Source organism: Mastigoproctus giganteus, chromosome 4, assembly GCF_048544385.1.
Source record: "Mastigoproctus giganteus isolate SK-2022 chromosome 4, ASM4854438v1, whole genome shotgun sequence".
NCBI lineage: Eukaryota > Metazoa > Arthropoda > Arachnida > Uropygi > Thelyphonidae > Mastigoproctus > Mastigoproctus giganteus.
This window is the reverse complement of record NC_143578.1, coordinates 17576696-17598048: the sequence shown is the minus strand read 5'-3', so window position 1 is coordinate 17598048 and position 21353 is coordinate 17576696. Positions and strand designations below refer to the sequence as shown.

The 21353-nt window shown below is 34.9% G+C and overlaps 1 protein-coding gene across 8 annotated transcripts in view; it reads right to left on the bottom strand.

Annotated features, from left to right (window-relative positions):
• Positions 1 to 21353, bottom strand: part of LOC150086442 (prominin-1-A-like) — a 378392-nt gene that overhangs the window by 119737 nt on the left and 237302 nt on the right. For all 8 annotated transcript variants that reach the window (XR_016546893.1, XM_090372582.1, XM_090372587.1 and 5 more), the window contains exons 4-8: positions 19628 to 19833; positions 17972 to 18092; positions 10217 to 10283; positions 3248 to 3328; positions 1112 to 1317 (exon numbers count right to left, since the gene is read on the bottom strand). Coding sequence is in view for 7 of the 8 variants with exons in the window: in XM_090372582.1 (XP_090228708.1) it covers positions 1112 to 1317; positions 3248 to 3328; positions 10217 to 10283; positions 17972 to 18092; positions 19628 to 19833 (681 nt within the window). In the remaining variant the exon portion in view is untranslated. The remainder of the gene's footprint in view (positions 1 to 1111; positions 1318 to 3247; positions 3329 to 10216; positions 10284 to 17971; positions 18093 to 19627; positions 19834 to 21353) is intronic.

Below are 21353 nucleotides of genomic sequence, written 5' to 3'. Positions count from 1 at the left end.
TAAATTCAAATTGAGGAAAGACAGATGTAGGATAGACGTGCGGAAATTTGCCTTTAGCCAGCGGGTGATTGGTTGGTGGAACAGACTTCCATCCCTTGTCGTGGATGGTTGATAGCCTAAATTAGTTTAAGGCTCAGCTGGACAGGTATTTTGAACGAACAGAGGGGTGAAGTGGAAGTGGGCTTTTTTTTTTTTTTTTTTTTGGCTGATGCTGCATAAGCTTGCTTTCTTGCATCAAATGCCTGTACTAATGCTAATCTTGTGACAACTGTAAATCATAAATACAAATGGCCAAAAGAAATATCTTTGAAAGCAATAAGAACAATAAAGCAAATAAACAATAAACTAAGCAAGGAAGGTGTTATACCTTAAGCTCCAGCCTGATTAATTACAATTAAGCAATCAATGTGCTCAGAGGGGACCCACCTTACCATACCTAAAATCAGCCTACAAAACTACAATGGACCATACAATATGACAATTTATTCATTATCAGTGAGAAACTATGAAGAGAGAATGAACCTTTTGGAAATTTTACAATTATGTAGATAATTTAAAAACAAATTTATGTATAATTTCAATTAAGAGTATTGGTTATGAATAAAAGTGACATTCTTTGAGACAGAATCAAGATGATATCACTTGATTCTACCTCAATTTAATTTAATACACTGACAAAAATGTTTAGCTCAATGCTGAGCTAAACACTATTGCTATATTAAATTAGGACTACAAGCTATCATCATGGCAGTAAGTGTTCTATGACCCATTGGCATGGGGGGGGGGGGGGGGGGCCCAGACAAAGGCCTACACGTGCATGGAATTTTAGCCATGACTGAGTGGTTTGATGACACTTTGTCAGAACAGCGCAGCACTATCATGGCTCTGAACTTAAATCAAATAAAATAAATGTATGTATAAGTAATAAATATATTCTATCACTTATACATTTTTTTTTTTTTGCTACAAATGGCATGGTTTTCTGATAAAAAACAACTGAATTTCCAACTAGTCTCAATCTCAAGATATCCTCTATTACATATTCACAATATATTATTTGTCATTCAATCACATTGTCAAGGAAAAACTGTCTACAAAACTCTTTACTTACTTTATAAAAATCAGCTGAAACAGTAAGTGCACTAATGTTATAATTTTTCAGTGCAGACTGGCATTCTTGGGTTGTGCATTTTTTCATTAAATCATCAAGCCTACTACGCACACTTGACAGCTTACTTTCAAGATCACTTGATTGCTCTTGCAATTCTTTTGTATACTGAACAGCAATGTGAAGCCTACTTTGTATTTGGCTTAACCCTTCAAAACAAAACGAAACAGCATTAGACCAATCTCACTTGAAATATCATTACAGAAACAAATACAAAAAAGCATTTAATATTCATTAATGAACTACTTACCATCAGAGAACATTGCTCATTAGCAAATATCATTCTACCTAAAATATTATCTTACTTCTTTCCACTGTAATTTAATAGTGACTGTTGACTTGAAGCACACAAATGTGTGTTTAATGTCAATTATGCTATGTGACACTCCAAATAAAATTCCAAGAACTTTAGTTACATTATACCCAAACAAATTTACTTTTGTTAAGTAATATCAAGAACAAACATTACATCCACATAAAGCTGCTACTACACTATTGAAAAAATAAATGGGCACTACTCGTTGTGGATTAATGTTATGAATGGAGTCCTAGAAGGTTCAGTGCTGAACCACTTACTGTTTCTAATATTTATTAATGACACCGATGTAGATATACCAACATTAATGTTTATGCCTAACTCTACTTATGATACAAAGGTAGTCAAGCTAGTCAGTGACAGTAATCATTAATCATTCCACTATTTCAACAAAACAGATTTGAATGGCTGAGAAATGGTAGCTAGGCTACAGCAATCTAAAAATTTAAGAGTAACTGTAGAGTCTGAAGTTCTCTGAACTCTGTATAGATGTGCTACTGGGACAGACCATGGAGTTCTGTTAATGATATACAGGAACTTTACCGTTAGACACAAAGAGATTGTTTGTCCATAATGATATGGATAAACCATAAATCAATGGTTTGTCCATATCATTAAGACTGCACACAGGCCATATATCTTTAATATCATTACAATCTAGTCTTTAAAATTATTACAGGCATGGAAACTCTAAAACAAGGTTTACAAGCTAGTAATAATATTACTGCTAGAGATTTATATTTTAATAAAAATATAAACCTATTGGAGAGAGTTACAGAAAAGAGAAACTAGATTAGGGGTGAAGGAATCCTTAGACTTGTCATTTTCATATACAAGCAAACACAAACTGAGAAGGGATAATTATAAATGACTGAAAATTGTCATTTATGGAGGATGAAAGTTTATCATATGAATTTAAAGATGACCGGAAAACAGGAAAATGAAGAAGAAATCTATTTGCAGCCTCACTAAACATATCTATATACTGCATGTGAAAAATCATTCTACTGGTATTTTATTGAAAATCATTATAAGTGGCTGATTTTGTAATTTTTTTATTAATGTTTTTTAATAATTATTACCATTATTATAATATAAAAATAATAAATTGGCGATTTCCCTCCACCAGCAAAATTAGTGGTTGGACGAAGATTGTGTAGACATCTTGCACAACTGATTTTGGACATTTACACAACTTTCATCCAACCACTAATTTTGTAGCAAACCAAAACTTACATTATTAAATGAAATCAACCGACTTGAATTTAGTTATATTCTTTAATCACTGTACACATGTAGCATACTTTAAAATTAAAATTTTGACATCAAAACTTTCAACAATTCAGCTTACTGAATTGATTTTCAACTGACTGAAAATCAATTAACTGATTTTCACTGTATATTAGGGGGAAAAAAATTAAAGGGTGGAAGGGAAAATTTTGAATTCAAACAAACTTTGGTTCAGTACAGTAAATACTAACACAGCTATTAAGCAGGAAACAAATTTGCCATTCATTGTTTGTGTCTAATATACTAAATTGGAAACTTAAAACTCAGAGAACCTTCTTTAAGGCTACCACAGAAAAGTTCTCTTAAAACTTTATTTCTGCTCCTTTTAATAATAGCAAAATTTTTGCAGAGAATTTTTGGAAATTATCTGCAAAACTTTTTGGAAAATATATGTATAATGTATACGTATATATGTATGTATACAAAAATTGTATACATACATAAGTACATAATATTTTATATACATTACTTACTTGAAACAATTTCAGTCAGATTGTCAACTGCTGCTGCTTGAGATACTTCTCCTAACCTTGTTTTGACAATGTCCCCACTTCCTGAGTTGATGAGGGAAAAAAAACAATTGCAAATATGAAGCATGAAATATTCAAATTTTATCAATTATAATGAGCTATTACTAATTAAAGGTATTCATGCAAAAACTCATACAAAAGATTCTGTGGTCTGAACTTTTTTTTTTTTTTTAAGTCTACACATCCACCTAAATATCACATAATTCCATACTGGACAACATGGAGGTATCTTAGATTAGATCTGGTGGTTGTTGTTATTTTGGTTTTTAGGAGCATTAGCATTAGTAGAGGCATTTGATGCAAGAAAGCAAGCTTATGCAGCATCAGCCAAAAAAAAAAAAAACCCCACTTCCACTTCACCCCTCTGTTCGTTCAAAATACCTGTCCAGTTGAGCCTTAAACTTATTTAGGCTATCAACCTCCACTACAAGGGATGGAAGTCTGTTCCACCAACCAACCACCCGCTGGCTAAAGGCAAATTTCCACACGTCTATCCTATTAGCAACTAAGGCCATATTGCTTCGGGGATATGCAGTGGTCATTCCCTGACCTTCACACATCCTCCATATTTGGTGGTCACAGGCTCGAACCCCGGTCTAATCAAGAAGCATGTGCTACGCACTGCTGCTCCTGTCCACCTGACTACAGAGGTGCCATTAGATCTGGTGATGCCACTATGTCACAGTATTTCTCAACATATGCTCCCTAGAGGTATGAACTTTAAATAAAATTAATTAAAATGAAATATGAACTTTTATTGAAATTTGATACCTTAGTATCAAATGCAAATTAAATCTTGCATTAAAAAGGTAACTGAAGACATTAGCAATCATGGCTACACTATTCTTTAGCAGGCTGCTTTAGCAAAAAACATCAGGTCACTGAAAAAAAAAAAAAAAAACTCAAACTAGACCGACTCCTTTTTTGGCTGTTCTCCATCATATTTAAAAAAATTACCTGTACCTCCTTAACACAAATTGTCTGATATTGCACAACACCTGATAAACAAGTTTTTTTCATGGAATTTTAAATGCTAATAAAAAATGAAAATTATGTACATAAATAAATATCATTTATTAAATAATTAATAACATTCTTATTTTGACTTCATAGTCAAAGGTTAACAGAAATGACATTGAGATTATTATTCAATTCAAAAATAACTTATTTTTAAATTACCAACTGCTTTTTATTCAAAGTCAAGATCCACTCTTCTTCTGAAGTTTCCCTTGTTTTCTCAATTATTCACTATCTGAGGAAGTGAAATAGCTTTTTTTTTCCTTTTTTTTTATGTGGCACTATCCCCCACATTTATTTCTGCATTGCTTGATTTAACTTGAATTTCTGGATCCCAATTCCAGAGAATTGGGATCCAGAGTTGCATGAGCCCACAACATCACAAAATTGCCATGAGTGAAATGAAGCCAACAGTATTTACACTCTGATTTCCAAGATAAAAACGATTACTGATTAACAAAAATGGTAGTAAAATCCTGTTATTTATAAATATATTTGAAAATAATAGGAAGCAGAATGTATCTGTAGAGTTTCAAGATGATCTGTAGTTATAAAGAGACTACATTGAAACAAAATGGAAAAACATACACACACACACCCCAGCAAGTCTACTTATAAAAAAAAAAAATGCTAACATATTCTTATTTGTGAAATGTTAAGGACAACTTCTAAGATAAAGATCTGCAATATTATGTTCGAAACTTTAAATGTACAGCAGACTCAAATTTACCGGAATCGGATTAACCAAGACACTTCAAGACTCCGAATGTTCAGAAATCGCGAAAATGATGAGCAAACGCAAGAGTTGTTCTTTCAATTAAACACAAACTTGAAATTATTCAAAAGTTTGAAAACGGTGCATCCGCTAAATCTCTAATAAACCATTATAATGTTGGTGACCAGACCATATACAACACTGTAAAAAATAAGGGGAAGCATCATATCAGACACACGAGTAGTATGTGGTAAATTTCATTTTTTTTTTTTATCTATCACCATACTTTTTTTTTTACCATACTTTTTTTTACGTAGGTTGCTGAACATTTCTTGAGATAGTAAGTCCCTGACTTACATTACATTATTTATATTTTTTCTATATGACTGAAGAAAAGGGGACACATTTCACTATAATACTGTAACTTAAAAACCCACAGAATTCCAGCTATCAGTATTATCGCAAATGCAATAAGATCGAGTTTACTACTCATTTATAATGAATTGCAGTAACAGAAAAGCCCAGTAACCCGAAAAGTGCAACTTGTTTTTATTGTTTTATAGTAGTGACCTCTGGAAATGTGCTTTAGTAAAATCTGAGCTCGCGTGGGGTGATAGTGAGTTTTCGCCTTAACCCTGTGAAGTTCGTTTCAGAAAATGAAATTTTGTCTGTTATCATGGTGCCGACTAAGAGAATAAGTGACAGCGGTACTACTAAATCTATCAAGAAAAGGAAAGCGATCGAGTTGGATCAGAAAATTAAAATAATAACGATGTATGAAAATGGCCAAGTATTGCTGGGAATTCAGATTTGTCAGTGGCAATGGTGAACACGATAATAAAGGAGAAAGACAGAATACGAGAAGTGGTGAAGGGATCGGTACCAATGAAGGCAATTATAACAACCAAAGCTACGAAACGCATATCAATTTTTACAGTACTAACATGCATTTTTGCTTCCTTTTCTTATGTGCTACTCTGGCTACTTTACTGCCGTCCCCAGAATAAGTTTTTAATTGAACTAATTAAAAATATATAACTATTTTTCTTCATTCTTCTGAGGATATGTAGTTTTTGTAATTTTGTATAGTAGCAATATTTTATTAGTCATTCCCGAGTTACACAAGTCCTGGAGAGTATCTGTTACGTATGTCGGAGACTTGCTGTATTTTTGGATTAACCAGGAAATAGATTAAACGGGGATTTTTTTTTTTTTTTTTACCATCTATCCTGGAAAATCAAGAGCTACTGTATTTTCACTTCATATTTTTCAATTTCAATTCTGACTCTATACACACTTTTACTTTCATTTTCTCACCCTACTGGTTTGCCATACTACTGGCATACATTTTATTTATAGTTTATTACACTCAACATGTAGCAGTTTGTGCATTTTTGCTGCCACTGTTGTTTGCTTAACTATTTTTTATATTCTTTACTCTTCTATTTAATTTTGTATGTATTATTATTTATTTATATATATATATATATATATATAAAATAATGGGTGGTCCCAGCAAAGCTTTCCTGGCAACCCCATCACCTATTTACAATAAAGAAAGTTTGCTACTTGCCAATCATCTGAAGCCTTTTTGGAATTGAAATAATTCCAAAAAGGATTCCTGTTCTCCACATAAATACACTGGGTTTACCAACTAACACTCATCTGGAGAAGTCTGTTCAAATCCCATTATACACTATGAAAATTCTTAGTCTTTTCAACCAGGAATGTCAATCAAAGGCAATGTGAGTAGGAATCAAACCCCCTCATGAGTTATTCCAGGTTTTTCAGCCCATACAACATGCAAATCAGCCCTATTACAGACATAATACACTGATTCAACTTGACCTAAGATATTGATGAGCCATAAAAACCAATAATTCAACTGAAAAAAAAAAAGTGACATTTTGATAAGTTATATTATCACTAATTCTGGTATTAGTTCTTTGAAAGATAAGTTATTCTTCTGTTTTAAGGATGTTACATACCTGCCACCTTTAAGAACTGAAATTCATAAAATTAATAGACTTGTTTCTGCAGAAAAAAATATAAATTTTGAATGTTTCTTCCAAATTAATATTAATAAACATATCATACAGCACTGCAGAAAATCTACTGTACAACCACCATGAAAAGAGACCTGTCCATTCTACAGCCATGGAAACAAAAATAGTTTGTTTCAGTTTGGAAAGTACATTTATAAATGCAAGCAACTAGTACCACTTCTGCAAAGTTGTGTTTCTGCCACCAGCATGTGTTTACAGCAACCCTACATTGAAAGCATTAACACCACCCAAACAAAAATAAACTCTTCCACTTTGGAGGCAGAATGATTTATAGGGTTCTTCGTGATACTCTGACAGTATCACTAGCAAATCACTCTGCCAATGTTATGCAAGAATGGTTATACCAATATTTTCCTGAGGCAGATAAAAAAAAAAAAAAAAACACAGCTCATACGAAACATAAGTACTGACATTAACTAACCCCAATCTCCAATGGGATTTAAACCCAGAGCTCTCCACATGAGTGACACGGCCACTATAGTCAGAGGATGATTCAAACTGTTCAGTAAAGATATCGGGAAAGATAGCAATGTGTGCAACTAACTTGAGAATTTATATATTTTGCTGAATATTCGCTATAAAAATTCATTCTATTAATTGCGATTTCAAGTTTATAGATCTTGTATACAAGAATATATCAGACATGCATATTTGAAAAACAGCATAAACTTCAGTACAATTCATAAAAAGGATGCTTCTCATAAGACTTAAATTTCACAAAAGATTTTAAAATATATATATAGCAGATAAATTAATGGGCATACAAGGGGCAAGCTCTGCTGCCATCCTTGATAGTGCTGTGTAAAATTTAATTTCTAGTGGTGTGTGTGTGTGTCAGTTGTTATTATCACCTGTAAAATGCCACTGTAATAAATAAGATTTCTAATATAGCACAGCCCTCTAAACAATAAGAAAGTTGTAGTGGTGACAGTACATATAATCATATGTCCTTATACAACAGGCACCTCCATAGCCAGGTGGGCAGGAGCAGCAGTGCGTAGCACACACTGCTTGATTAGATCAGGGTTTGAGCCGTGACCACCAAATACGGAGGATACAGAAAGGTCAGGGAATGACCACTGCATATCCCTGGAGCAATATGGTCTTAGTTGCTAATGCTCCTAAAAAAACCAAAGTTGTTGTTCCAGTAACAACAATAACAACCTTATACAACGAGGTATCAAAAAGTTTGTACCCTGACCTAAATAAAACATCGGTAAGAAGATGCAGTTTTTAATATACGTTGTCTACATTTTCAATAACTAACGTGTGAAATTTCATTCCCGTAGGTGATCGTACACCAGAGGTGTTGTCTGGAATCGGAGGAAGGACACTATGGTTGACAAAGTAAAGTATCAAGCAGTGATCAAGTTCCTGCATTTGCAGGGCAAGGATGCTCAGGAAATTGAAGAAATAAAAGCTGTGTATGGGCAGAATTGTTCATCCTATGACACTGCATAAAAAAGTGGAAATGGGGGTTCCAGTGCAGTCATACATGTGTATTTGACAAGCCAAGAGAAGGAAGGCCATCAACATCTGCAGACAGTGAGGCGATTGCAAAGGTTGAGCAGCTGGTGCTGAGCGATAGACTTGTGACAATTCATTGCATTGCAAATGCAGTGGGAATTAATTTGGATCTGCCCACAGCATTTTACATGACCATCTGCACAGGTCTAAGGTCTCCGCATAATGGGCTCCAAGATTGCTGATGCCTTTGCAGAAGCAATGCCAAATGCAATATTCTCGTTAACTGTTAAATTTGAGTAATGTGGATGTTGAGAATTTTTTTTTATCGATTGGTAAGAAATGACTGATGCTGGGTGTACCAGTATGATCCGGAGACTAAAGACAGGTCAAAGTAGTGGAAGCACATCTCCCCACTGCCCAAAAAGACAAAGACCACTCCACCTGCAAAGAAGGTGATGTTGTCCATGTTTTGGGACAGAAAAGGGGTTATCCTGACAGATTACTTACCTCTTGGTTCCACACTTACTGGAGAATACTACAGAAATCTTTTGAAAAAGTTGCACAATGGTTTGAAGGTGAAAAGGTGTGGTGTGTTAACTACAGTCTTCTGTCAGACAATGCACCGGCTCACATGGCCATTGCCACCACCAACTTCGTTGTCTAATGCAGCTGCGAACTACTGCAGCACCCACCCTATCCTCCTGACCTAGCACAGTCAGCCTTCTTGTTTTGAGAAATGAAGAAACCATTGCATGGGCACTGCTTTGATTCATCTGAGGAAGTCATCAATGAAGTGGAATTATGGTTTCAGGCAAAAAGTACAGACTTCAATGGCATTAAACAAATGATCCATAGATGGGAGAAGTGTACTACTATACATGGAGAATACATAGAAAAGGTTTAAAGTTCCTGTGAAGTTACCTTTCTAGGAAGGAAAAAAAGAAAAAATCTTCACAAAAAAAAAAAATCCTCAGGATAAGCAGGAGGTTTTTTCAAGTTTACACAGCACTCAAAATTAAATTTCACAGACATGCACATATTATATTACAATAAAGCCACAACCATTTACCAGTACAGTATGCTTCCAAACATTAGCTTCTCCAGGATTTTTCTGTCTGTGGATTTCTGTTTGGATTGTCTGTCAGACATCAACTTTAGCATAGGCATGTGATGCAATAAAATTTATCACAATTCCTTCAAGAAAGGTACTAATGCAGACTTAGCCCTCTTCACAAATGTCAAGTCAAAGTTTTGTTTCTGTGTTGCTATTTAGTTTTGGTTGTCAAGAGCATTTCCAAAGCTTCAGCAGAAAGAGATCTGTAATTTCTTTTTTTTTTTTTTTAAACCTGACTGAATATTCTGTAGCAACTCTTAAAATGCCAGGAATGACTTAGAATAACTTTATATTTCATGATTCACTGTACACTTGAATTCCCAACTGCACATACATCACTGTACATCAATTCTTTAATAATACACTTCACAGCACTTAATACACCTCATAGCAGAAGCTGAGAGTATTAAGACATACATAATAAAAATTCACTAGCATGGAAAATACAAAGTGAAAACTCTGACTTGATTGCTATCAAAATATATAAATAACACATAAATAAAAATATATTAAATTTTACGATAATATCTTACTGTCTAAACTCTCCTCTAATTTGGCTTGCAGCTGTCTGAAGTTCTTTTTTAAAAGATTTTCAACTTCCTATAATAATAAAAAAGCTATTATAAGAACAAATTTCCTTGCATACACAACTTCAAAAAAAAAAAAAAGACAAAATGAAGTTAAGGAACTCTGCACTATTTTGACAAACAGGACAAACATTACCTTAATTCAGTCGCTGTTGTTAACTGCCAAAGTTATAATGTGGCATTTAATGATTATATACAGAGAATAAAAGGTATTGTTTCAAGAAAATTCAACTTATTATGGTTTAATTTGCATATTGTGTTTGGTTTAAACCTCTTAATTGGTTGGGCCAAATTTGTATTTGGTATGTTATCATTTATTTTAATTATGACTGCAGTAGCCATGCCAAATGTTACATTACTGAGTTTAGTCTCTCTCACAGTAACTTTAGTATAACTAACAACTGTACCATGGAAAAATTTTAATAAGGCTGCAGTAGACAGTGCCAAATAATACACAATAACTTTCTCACATATCAGGTGTTATTAACTGATTAATTATTACCGGCATAGCAACCAACTTGTATTACATAACAGCTTAACAACAACAGCTTAACTGGATTGTTTGGTATGTTTGTTGAAATACACTACTTTTGTAAGTTTGTATTTCAAAAGACTAATCTTCCCATGCTTATTATATTGTTAATAAGATTTATTTTGAACTATGAAAATATGCTGTCATTAGTAACACCAATAAACTTTTAACAGAAAGAATTCATGTGATACAGTTTAATACAAAAAAAAAAAAAAAAAAATTATGTACCATAAACCCTCACTAATCCAAAGTAATTAGGGGAGAGGTCATTGGGATTAGTGAAGAAAAGTGAAGCCCTAGAAGATAAAAAAATTAGAATGCAAATAAATGGAAATTTTAATGATATGGTAGTGCAGATGAAAATAAATAAAAAAAAAAAAATATCCCTGTAGAGCCTTTATTTAAAAACTATAAAAAGACTATAAACTATATATAGACTATAAACTACAGTGAAACTTCTAATGGACACCTCTTTTTAACGGACATTTCCAAAATTCCCCAACTCTCCTCTATTGGTTTTAACATGTTTTCAGCTTCTGTCTAGCGGACATTCTCTGTAACGGATACGGACAGGCAATCTGCACTGTTCTGTTTAGATTAGCACTTAATTTGATCTCCCCATAACGGACAGCAGGCAAGCTCACGGTCCTTTTTCTAGGAACGTTTCTTCCATGTATTGCCTCAATCGTGTGTTTATTTTCTATTTCCGATTCTCTGAATTTTATCAAGGTTTACGCCGCGGTTCTAAACCCTTTTTCAAGAATTTTAAGGCACGTGTAAAACTTCTGATGAATTCAGTGTGTGCAGGGGGGGGGGGGATTTGGTCGGCCTTTCGTCTTTTGAGTTTCAGTTTTCAGTTTTGTTCGGTGTCGTGTGAAGTGCACAATGTCTTCTCGTAAACATTTAACTTTAAAAGATAAAGTCGAACTCATTAATGCGTATGATCAGCAAAAAAGTGTTCGCAATCTCGCTGCAAAATTCAAAATCGGGAAGACACAGGTAAGTGACATCCTAAAGAAAAAAAATTAACTGCTCAAACAATTTTGGCAACACGTAAATGATCAGGTTCAAAAATCATTCCTGAAAACTGTTGGACTTCAAATTGACAATGTTAAGTATGAGTGATTTTGTCGCGCATGTGCTAAAAAAATTCCCATTAATGGGCCTATTATTAGGGAAAAGGCTTTGGAGGTTGCGAAATCTATGGGAGCAAATGAGTTCAAATAAGTGATTTTGAAGCTAAGGATATTTACAACTGTGACGAAACAGGGTTGTTTTTTAAAGCTCTTCCTGAAAAAACAATGAGCCTAAAAAACGAAAAGTGCCAGGGCGGAAAAATTTCTAAGGAACGCTTGACTGTACTATTGTGTACAAATATGCTGGGAGACTTTGAACACCCTCTTGTTATAAGAAAACCACAAAATCCTCGTCGTTTCAAGAGCATAAAGTTGAAATTTTTGAATGTTGACTGGAAGTCTAATAAAAAACGCATGGATGACATGAGATATCATGAGCAAATGGATAAGTCACTTTAACCAAAACATGATTCGTCAAAACAGAAAAATTATTCTTTTCATGGATAATGCTGCATCTCACCAGCACATTGGATTGTCCAACATTCAAATCGTTTTTCTGCCACCAAACACATCTGCAGAGTGTCAGCACTTGGATCAAGGGATAATAAAAAATTTTAAACTCCACTACAGAAAACTTGTTTTAAGACATCTCATTGCAAACATGAACAATGTAACATGTGCGAGTGACCTTGCAAAGGAACTCAGCATCCTAGATGCGATTCAATGGATTTCCTCTTCAGTAAACGCAATTAGAAAACAAACTGTCGTGAACTGTTTTGTAAAGTCTGGCTTCTCAAACACAAAAATTGAAGTTGTGAACAGCAATGTGGAGCACCAAGAAGAACAAGAACTTCAACATCTATTTATAATGTACGATACTTCTGCTACAAGTGACCCTGGCTACAAAGATATAGACTCGAACCTCACTACAGAAGATGGTGCTCTAGATATCGACAACATTATCATTGATATTTTTCAAGAAATTCCTCATGAGGATGAAGAAATGGAAGGAGGTCATTCTGTTGAAGAATATATTAACGACAAACCACCGATGAAAATTTCAAATCAATCATTTAAAGATGTTTTTCGTCGCTGAAGAAGATACTGAAGGACTTTCGATGGTTTCTTCACTTCAAACAAATGTTGAAAACAAAATTATCAGCCGGAAGAAGGTGCAGAAGAAAATAAGTGATTACTGTATGTATTTTATTTATGATAAAGTCATAATATGCATAGCACAATTGTATGTATATCATTTACAAAAATATTGTGGAAAATCTGTATATAATTTAATTTTACATTAAACATTTAATGATTTTTCTTTCTCTTTTTTTTTTTTCTCCCTCAGAATTCTTGTTAGTGGACACCTCTCTAACGGACACATTCTCATTCCCCATGGCTGTCCGTTAAAGGAAAGTTTCACTGCATATATCATTTATCCATCGATAGATGGATAAATGTATTGTTTTTTGCCTTTTTATACATTTATCAGGTGGCACATGCCAACACCACTTGATCATTATTGAAATGAAAAATTATAATTCCTCAGAGCGGTTAATACTAGAATATACATATAGAGAACGGTTAGTATTCAAAAGAGCTTTCGGCTGAGTAGACAGCCTTCTTCAGTTAGATATATTGAATGGCAGTTAGAATGGAGATGTGCACTGCCAAGTTGGTGCGTGAGGCATGTGGCTAATTGTTTGAGGTTGAAGTTTGTGGCTGTGACGTATGGTGGTGACGCGGCCAGCGTTTGTCTAGGGACAGAATTATTGCTTCTGTGATGGGGTTAACTTGACAGCACTTTTCCTGTTCAAAGAGGTATCCGAGCATTTTATGTTTAACGATTCCAACCAGGTGCGCCGTAGGTAATGGTGGGACCTGTCCACAACCACGACATCACGGTGTGGGTTGTCCAGACATGCTCGGCAATAGCTGATTGTTCCACATCTGCTAAACGAATCGCCCTCATGTTCTGAGAGAAGAAGTTTCTCGAGCCGACGTCCAGTCTCTCCAAAGTAGCAGCTAGTGCAGTCACGGCAAGAGATGCGATAGACCAAACTGCTCTGCAGAAGAGTGGGGACAGGTGTTTTCACATTGGAAATGAGAGAACGTAGTTTCTTGCCTGGGAGTTGGATGCACTTTATCCCATGTGATTTTAGGATTCTACCGATCTGTTGTGACAGGTTGGGGTAGTATGGGATGAATGCCCTCGTGGATGACTCACCACTGTTGACGTTACTGTTGGTCGCTACGTTGTCGCGTGCCTGTAGGTCACACCTGTCAAGGATGTCGATGGGATAGCCACACCTCGCAAGGTCCACTTTGACCCTGGTGATCTCTGTGCGTCTTTCACCTGCAGAGCTAGAGTGTGTCCAGGCGCGAGTTAGCAAGGTTCGGGCAGTGGTGAGGAGGTGACCCCATGCGTGTGCTGACCGGAAGTTGGTAAATTGGCCAGCACACATAGGTTTACAATAAACTGTCGTCTTCAAGCATGTGTCTTCGCACTGGACGAGGGTATCTAGATATGGTATGGTGTTGTTAGACTCCAGCTCAATCGTGAATTTTATGAAGGGCGATAGTGAGTTGAGGTGGGTTAGGATATGCTGACCTGAGTCTCTAGGGACAGCTACGAACACATCATCTACAAAGAGACACCAAAAGGCGATGTGATCTGGTGCGTCTTTAAACGCACGTCCCTCTAACTCCTCCATCACGATGTTTGCCGTGACCGAACTGACAGGGGAACCCATGGCTGTGCCATGCACCTGCTGGTAAATTGAGTCGCTAAACATGATTGCACCCCCTGTTAAGCACAGTCTGAAGGCGGTGGAAATGTCATCAGGTGTCAGTCTGATTCTGTCGCTAAGGGTTTCACTGTCCAAGAGTTGTTTTGCACAAGAGATGGCAAGTTCCATTGGGATGGAGGTAAAGAGTGATATTACATCGAACGATGCCATGACTTGATCTTGTGAGATGGATATAGTGCGGATCCTTTCTATGAACTCAATACTGTTGGAGACGGTGTAGGTGGTCTTGCCAACTAGAGGAGAAAGAAGCCTCGAGACAAACTTAGACAACTCTTAAGTCGGTGATCCACAGCAGGATACAATTGGTCTTAGTGGTGTGTCTTCTTTGTGTATCTTCGGCAGGCCATAAAACAGTGGGATCTGACACCCGGAGGCATGGAGGTGATTACAGGTTGACTGTGTTATCTTCCCCTGTTTGAGAAGAACTATTGATAAGGATATTCACCTCTGACTCCCATCGTTCCAATGCTCTGCTGGGGGTAACAGTTAAGGGTTTGTAGACTGAAGTGTCTCGCAAAAGCAGTAAGGCTTTCGCCACGTAATCAGCGCGGTTCATTACAACCGTACGACGGCCTTTGTATGCCGGTAGAATGACGATGGACGAATCCTGTTTTAGTGCCTTGAGGGCAGAAATCTGCATACGGTTGAGGTTTGAAGAGACAGGGCGAGCATGGTGTAGAACTGCTGCAGTCTTTAAGCGGATTGCGTTGACCACATCTTCTGGGAGGCGTGATAAACATGTTTCCACGCCTAAGGCGATGTCAGTGATCGGTGGGTACTTTGGAAGAACGGCAAATGCCATGCCAAGAGTCAATAGGTCTGTTTGTTCCGCAGATAACTGCTTGTTGCTCAGGTTCAATACGAAATCTGTGCAACCTGTGGAAGGGGCATTATGCTGGCGACGAAATTGACGGGATTCATTAAAGTATTGAACTTACGTTTCTGTCGTGCACAATAACGATCTGATTCTCTGACGGCCTGGTAGCATAAAGTATTGATTACATTGGTGTAAATAGGATCGGGAATCAGAGCCTTAAGGTCAACTAGTAGGGCTGCTTTGCTCACTGAAGCACGTTGTATGTCACGGTGGAGGCAGCCAATCCACATGCGCAGAGTCTTGAAGCTGAAGTTCCGACAGGCACGTCCAATACGCTCATTAGAAAATGGTTGTTTGTACCGAAATCCTTTCGGGATAATCGTGTTTGCTTTGCATCTATGAGCAAACCTCAGGTGTTGTCTGCCACGGGCTATACAGATGAAATCCTGTAGACTCACAACCATGTCGTATGTTGGTTGGCCAAGAACAGTCCGAATATGGTGAAAGAGGCCTATGCGCTCCAGATTCATATTATTGAAATGAAAAATTTCAATAACTGATCATTGCTGCAAATACTACTTAAATACAGCTTCTTCCAGCAATGCTTCTTTTGGCTTTTTTAATGTCTGTCTTATTTGAAACACTGCTTTTATCACCCCCTTATATAGAATTTTAAAGGAAATGTCTTTATAGATTCTTTTTGCTTTTTAATATCTGACAGCCTGTGGGTCAATACCAAATTCTTCGGCAATTATTTTTTTCCAGGAACATCATTTTCAAGTTGCTCTATCACTAATTGAATTCTTTAGAACCCATAATTATATAAATTATGTTCACTTATGTACATATATATGTATAAAGAAGTACGCAAATGAAGCGATATAAGTAATAACATCTGTCTGACTCAGAGTCAAAGATACTGAACAACGCGCAAGACAATGTAATGTATGTTGCTCGTGCAGAGAATTACTCAACTGCCTTCCTAAATCCCATGTCTTTCAAAGTACCCAACTGTGAATAGAATTTTTCATATTTCAATCCGGATTATCTGACATCCAGATAAACTGTAGACGGATTAGCGAGAGTTTACTGTATTTATCATATTTATTTGAAACAATAAGTTTAAAACTGTAAGAAACTTACTTATTTGTTCATTACTTATTTCAATAACAGTTTACTGTTTAGTATATATTTGCCTGAAATATGTTACACATGTACTTAGTCCTAAACAAGCAAGCAATTACACTATTCAGACAACTTAAGTATTGCAATGTTACTAGAGGCAACAATGCAATATTTAGGTAATGTTTAAATGAAGTTTTCTCAGTTAAAAAATACTGAAAGTGATGTAATACTGTACATTCTAATGATAACTCATAAGGTAAGGAAAGGAAAGGAATTATAAAAGCAATTTTCAAAAGAAATTTAATATAGTGACTCTAAACTTTGACCATCTACATGAGATAATTCTGTTAAATGAAATGAACACTATGGAATGTTTAATAAAAAGTCAAGTATATGTTTATATGTTTTGAAAAATGATATAAACAGAGACAAAGATTGACAAAGGGTTTTAAATATTTTATCCAATCAAATCTGCAATCTAAAGAGACAAGAATTCTGCTAAGAAAAGACTGGTGGCTCAAATTGCACAAAGTTTGTTTCTTTGAATTTAACTGAAGAAAATATGCTATCAAAAAACAAAATGATACCTTTTCTAATGTTAAAAATTTCAAAAAAAACTGTCTAGAAATACAATTAGTTATATTTATAATGCCTAGAATTACAATTAGTTTTATTCAGGTGGCCACCAATATGTTTAAATTATATAGATAGGCACAATTAGGCCACAGCAACCTTTGTGCCATTAAACCATCATAACAATAACCAATATATTTAAATGTATCTTTAAAAAAAAAAATCTTAGATTTAATTATCAAATGTTGAAATGCATAATATTTTTTGTATTGGATTATCTCATTTTATCTCAGAAGAAGACAAAAGACTACCTTAGAACTGTATTTTTATCGACTGAATCAAATTGACAAAAAGATTAAAAAGGTTAAGTCGGGTATCTGGATCTAGCATTTGGGAAAAGGAGAACCCAACAAAAAAAACAAAGCAGCATAAATAGGACAGACTTATAAATACCTTTACTCCACTTAGAATTGAAAACAGTGCAAGGGGAGGATAACTATCCTATGTATCTCAACAGCTGATGGTTTTTTGTTAGAGGTAAATGTTATTTGAAGTTAGTTCTGTAGAACAATAGGACATAAATATCAAAACAAAAAATTAACAGCAACACAATTTAACATTTATAATTAAAAACTTTATACTGAAGCATGACAAATCATCCACAACTTAAATAGCAAGTTAGAAAGGTATTAGAACTAACATTAGAACTAAGATATTACATCAAAACATTTAAAATAAATACATGTCTGAATAAAAACTCATACTTACAGAATCAGTATTGTTTAAAAACAAGTGAAAATCTGAAATACTTTGTCGAAAGGTTTGAGGTAATGCATGAATTCCATGTTCTACATATTCATTGGTAACGAAGGCACAAACAACACCAAACCTAGATAAAGAGAGTTGGAAGAATTAGCACATTAACAAAACTGCAGCTTTAAAAATATTAACAAATTACAATCAGAGCTACTCTAACTATATACTCAAGCAAGTAAGAATAAAAGATTATCATTACAAGATAAGGTAGTCAATGTACAAATTAAGAGTTCTCTGTTGAATGACAGTAAACAGAAAAAGTATGCTAAATATATTTCATTCCATACAGCCTAATAACAATATCTGATTGAGCTTTTAATTACAGAAGTGGGAAAATTATAGAATTAAAAACATTAAACGAGATATACAATGATAACTTCGGCAATCTTTACAACTGTTACCATTAAATCTGTCTATCTATCCCTCCTCTCCCCCCACAACTAATTGCTGCAATGCCAGCAACAGTACAAATAGTGTGCTGCAGTTCACATGAAGTGCTTTACTCACCTTTTCCTGAATTGGTTACTATTTACAACAGCATTCTTTAACAGCAGCACTTTCCACCTATCATCTACATAGACAAATAGTTTCCTAAAACCCAACATCCCAATCTAAATGATTTCATAACTGGAAGGGAAGTGAAACTGAAGTCAATGAACCTCAAAGTGAATAAGGGTTGACTAAATCGATCCAATTATATTAAAAGAAGCAGCATAGCAGTAAACAAACCTTTAGCCAACATTAGCTAAAGGTTTGTTTGGAAGGGCATCATTGGGTTCAGGAGAGGTCCCTACAAATTGGAAATGTGCAAATGTCTTCCCTATTTTTCAAGAGGAAGTGTCTAAAGAAGTACATAAGGCAAGATCATCCTGAAAGGAAAGGAGTTACATGGCAATCACAGTACAGATTTGGAGAGGGATGATCTTATCTGACCAATCTGATTAGGTAGTTGATTTATTAATAAAAGGATACAAAAAATTATTTTGACATCATATACTTAGATTGCAAATACTACTTTTTATACCATTCCACATGAGCAACTACTGTACAAATTGGAGCAGCATGGCATTAAGCACACGTTTACTGCTGTGGATAAAGTGATTCAAAGAAGCATGATTGAAATGGTTAAGGCTTTAAATAAATTAAACTGAATGCTGATGACACAAACTTACTATTTCTCAGATAATGCACATAAGGGAACAAATTTTCTTTAAGCCAGAGAGTAACTTATTGCTAGAAATCAATTACTCACTGGTAGGTAGTCTGAACAAATTCAAAGAATTATTAAACAAATTATTAGAAGGGATGGACAGATGACATGGTTTTTTTTTTATAATTTTATTATTTTGGCTGATGCTGTATAAGCTTGCATTCTTGCATGAAATACTAATGAAGAGTATACGACACTACCTTGAATTAAATATCATGTTATAACTTAAAACAAAAATTAAAAGCAAAATGAAACTAGCATCAGGTTAGATTCAATGATTTCAGATAAAGAGCTAAATCATAATTTTAACTCAATGAATTTAAAACTAACAAGGTTTAATTAAAATAAAATAAATTGTAACATTCAAAATAAACTTATCAAATAAAAAAGGTACTCACATCATAATTAAAATAAAAAGAAACATGAAGAGGCCATAAACAATACGACGACATGGGTCTCTTCTTTTTTCCATGATATTTCTCTTACTTCCACACCGACCAGCACAGCGACAACAACAGAACATAATGCCAGCAATTGGCAACAATATTGCCAATATCAGACCAGAAAGGGCTACTAATAACATCCCCAAGAAGTGAGAAAGCAGCTTTAAAAAAAAAAAAAAAAAAATATTTATGCAGAGTGTTAAATAGAATAATATACAGAGATCTTTGCTTAATAACATACAAACATGCATAAGCTCACTCATGGACACACAAAATTCTCAAGCACACATTGCAAAGTATCAGCTCATTCAGCCCTAAATGAAGTAGAGAATTAATGAATAATTCTGCACTCCATCAGTAAACATTATTTAAATCATTAAGTAGACAATGCATAACTGTAGCCTAAAAAAAAAAATAGGGAATTTATATTTGAAAACAATTTTCTAATAAGAAATGGGGGGAAAAAATGAAAAATTAGAAAAAAAATATGTAACGAAAAAAAATCATAATAAAACATAGCAAAGAGATAGGGATGGAAAAGCTGTATGGTGCCTTTCACAAATTGCATAATGCAAGGAGGAGAGACAGTCAGCTAATACAGGAGCTGAAAGACATTATATACACAGGTACAAATAATTTAATGAAGAAATATACACACTGTGTATTAATTGAATATAAGCATATTCAATTAATTTTAAATATACTATACATTACGAATGTTTCTAAACTCCAGTACCAAAACATCTGGAATTTGTAATTTACAGTTAAATTAAGAATTAAATTAAATTATGCTCATTCAATGCAGTGCATTCTTATAAAGGTAACCTATAATGTTGAATTACAAATGAGGAAAAATGTGAGCAAATATTACTTGGAAAAAAAAAAAAAGGTAATAAGGAGTGGGAGGGTCCAACTGCCTTTTTGGCTGATGCTGCATAAGCTTGCTTTCTTGCATCAAATGCCTCTACTAATGCTAATGCCTTGGATGCTAAAGATCAGCAGGAATAAGGAGTGGGAGGTAATAAGAAGTGGGAGGGTCCAACTAGTGAATGGAACAAAGGGGTGCTCTTACGAAGAAAGGCTTAAGTTTTGCAACTTACAGTGTCTGGAGACTAGGCACCAGCGAGGTGATCTGATAGAGGTGTATAAAGCCTTGAATGGTTTAAGCATGCTCAATGCTGATGGGATTCTTCCTCTAGCTCAGAAAAATCACCTGAGAGGGCATAAATTCAAATTGAGGAAAGACAGATGTAGGATAGACGTGCGGAAATTTGCCTTTAGCCAGCGGGTGGTTGGTTGGTGGAACAGACTGCCATCCCTTGTGGTGGAGGTTGATAGCCTAAATAAGTTTAAGGCTCAGCTGGACAGGTATTTTGAACGAACAGAGGGGTGAAGTGGAAGTGGGTTTTTTTTTTTTTTTTTTTTGGCTGATGCTGCATAAGCTTGCTTTCTTGCATCAAATGCCTCTACTAATGCTAATGCCTTGGATGCTAAAGATCAGCAGGAATAAAATGACGTATAGGTAATGCAATGACATCATCCACCTATTGCTAGAGTTAGATACAACAAAATCTTATAGTAATCTAACAATATACTATGAAAATAAGGAATGCAAAAGGGAGAGATTTTTCATAATATAACATAAAACCTTGATTACAACACACCTGAATTATCCAAAATA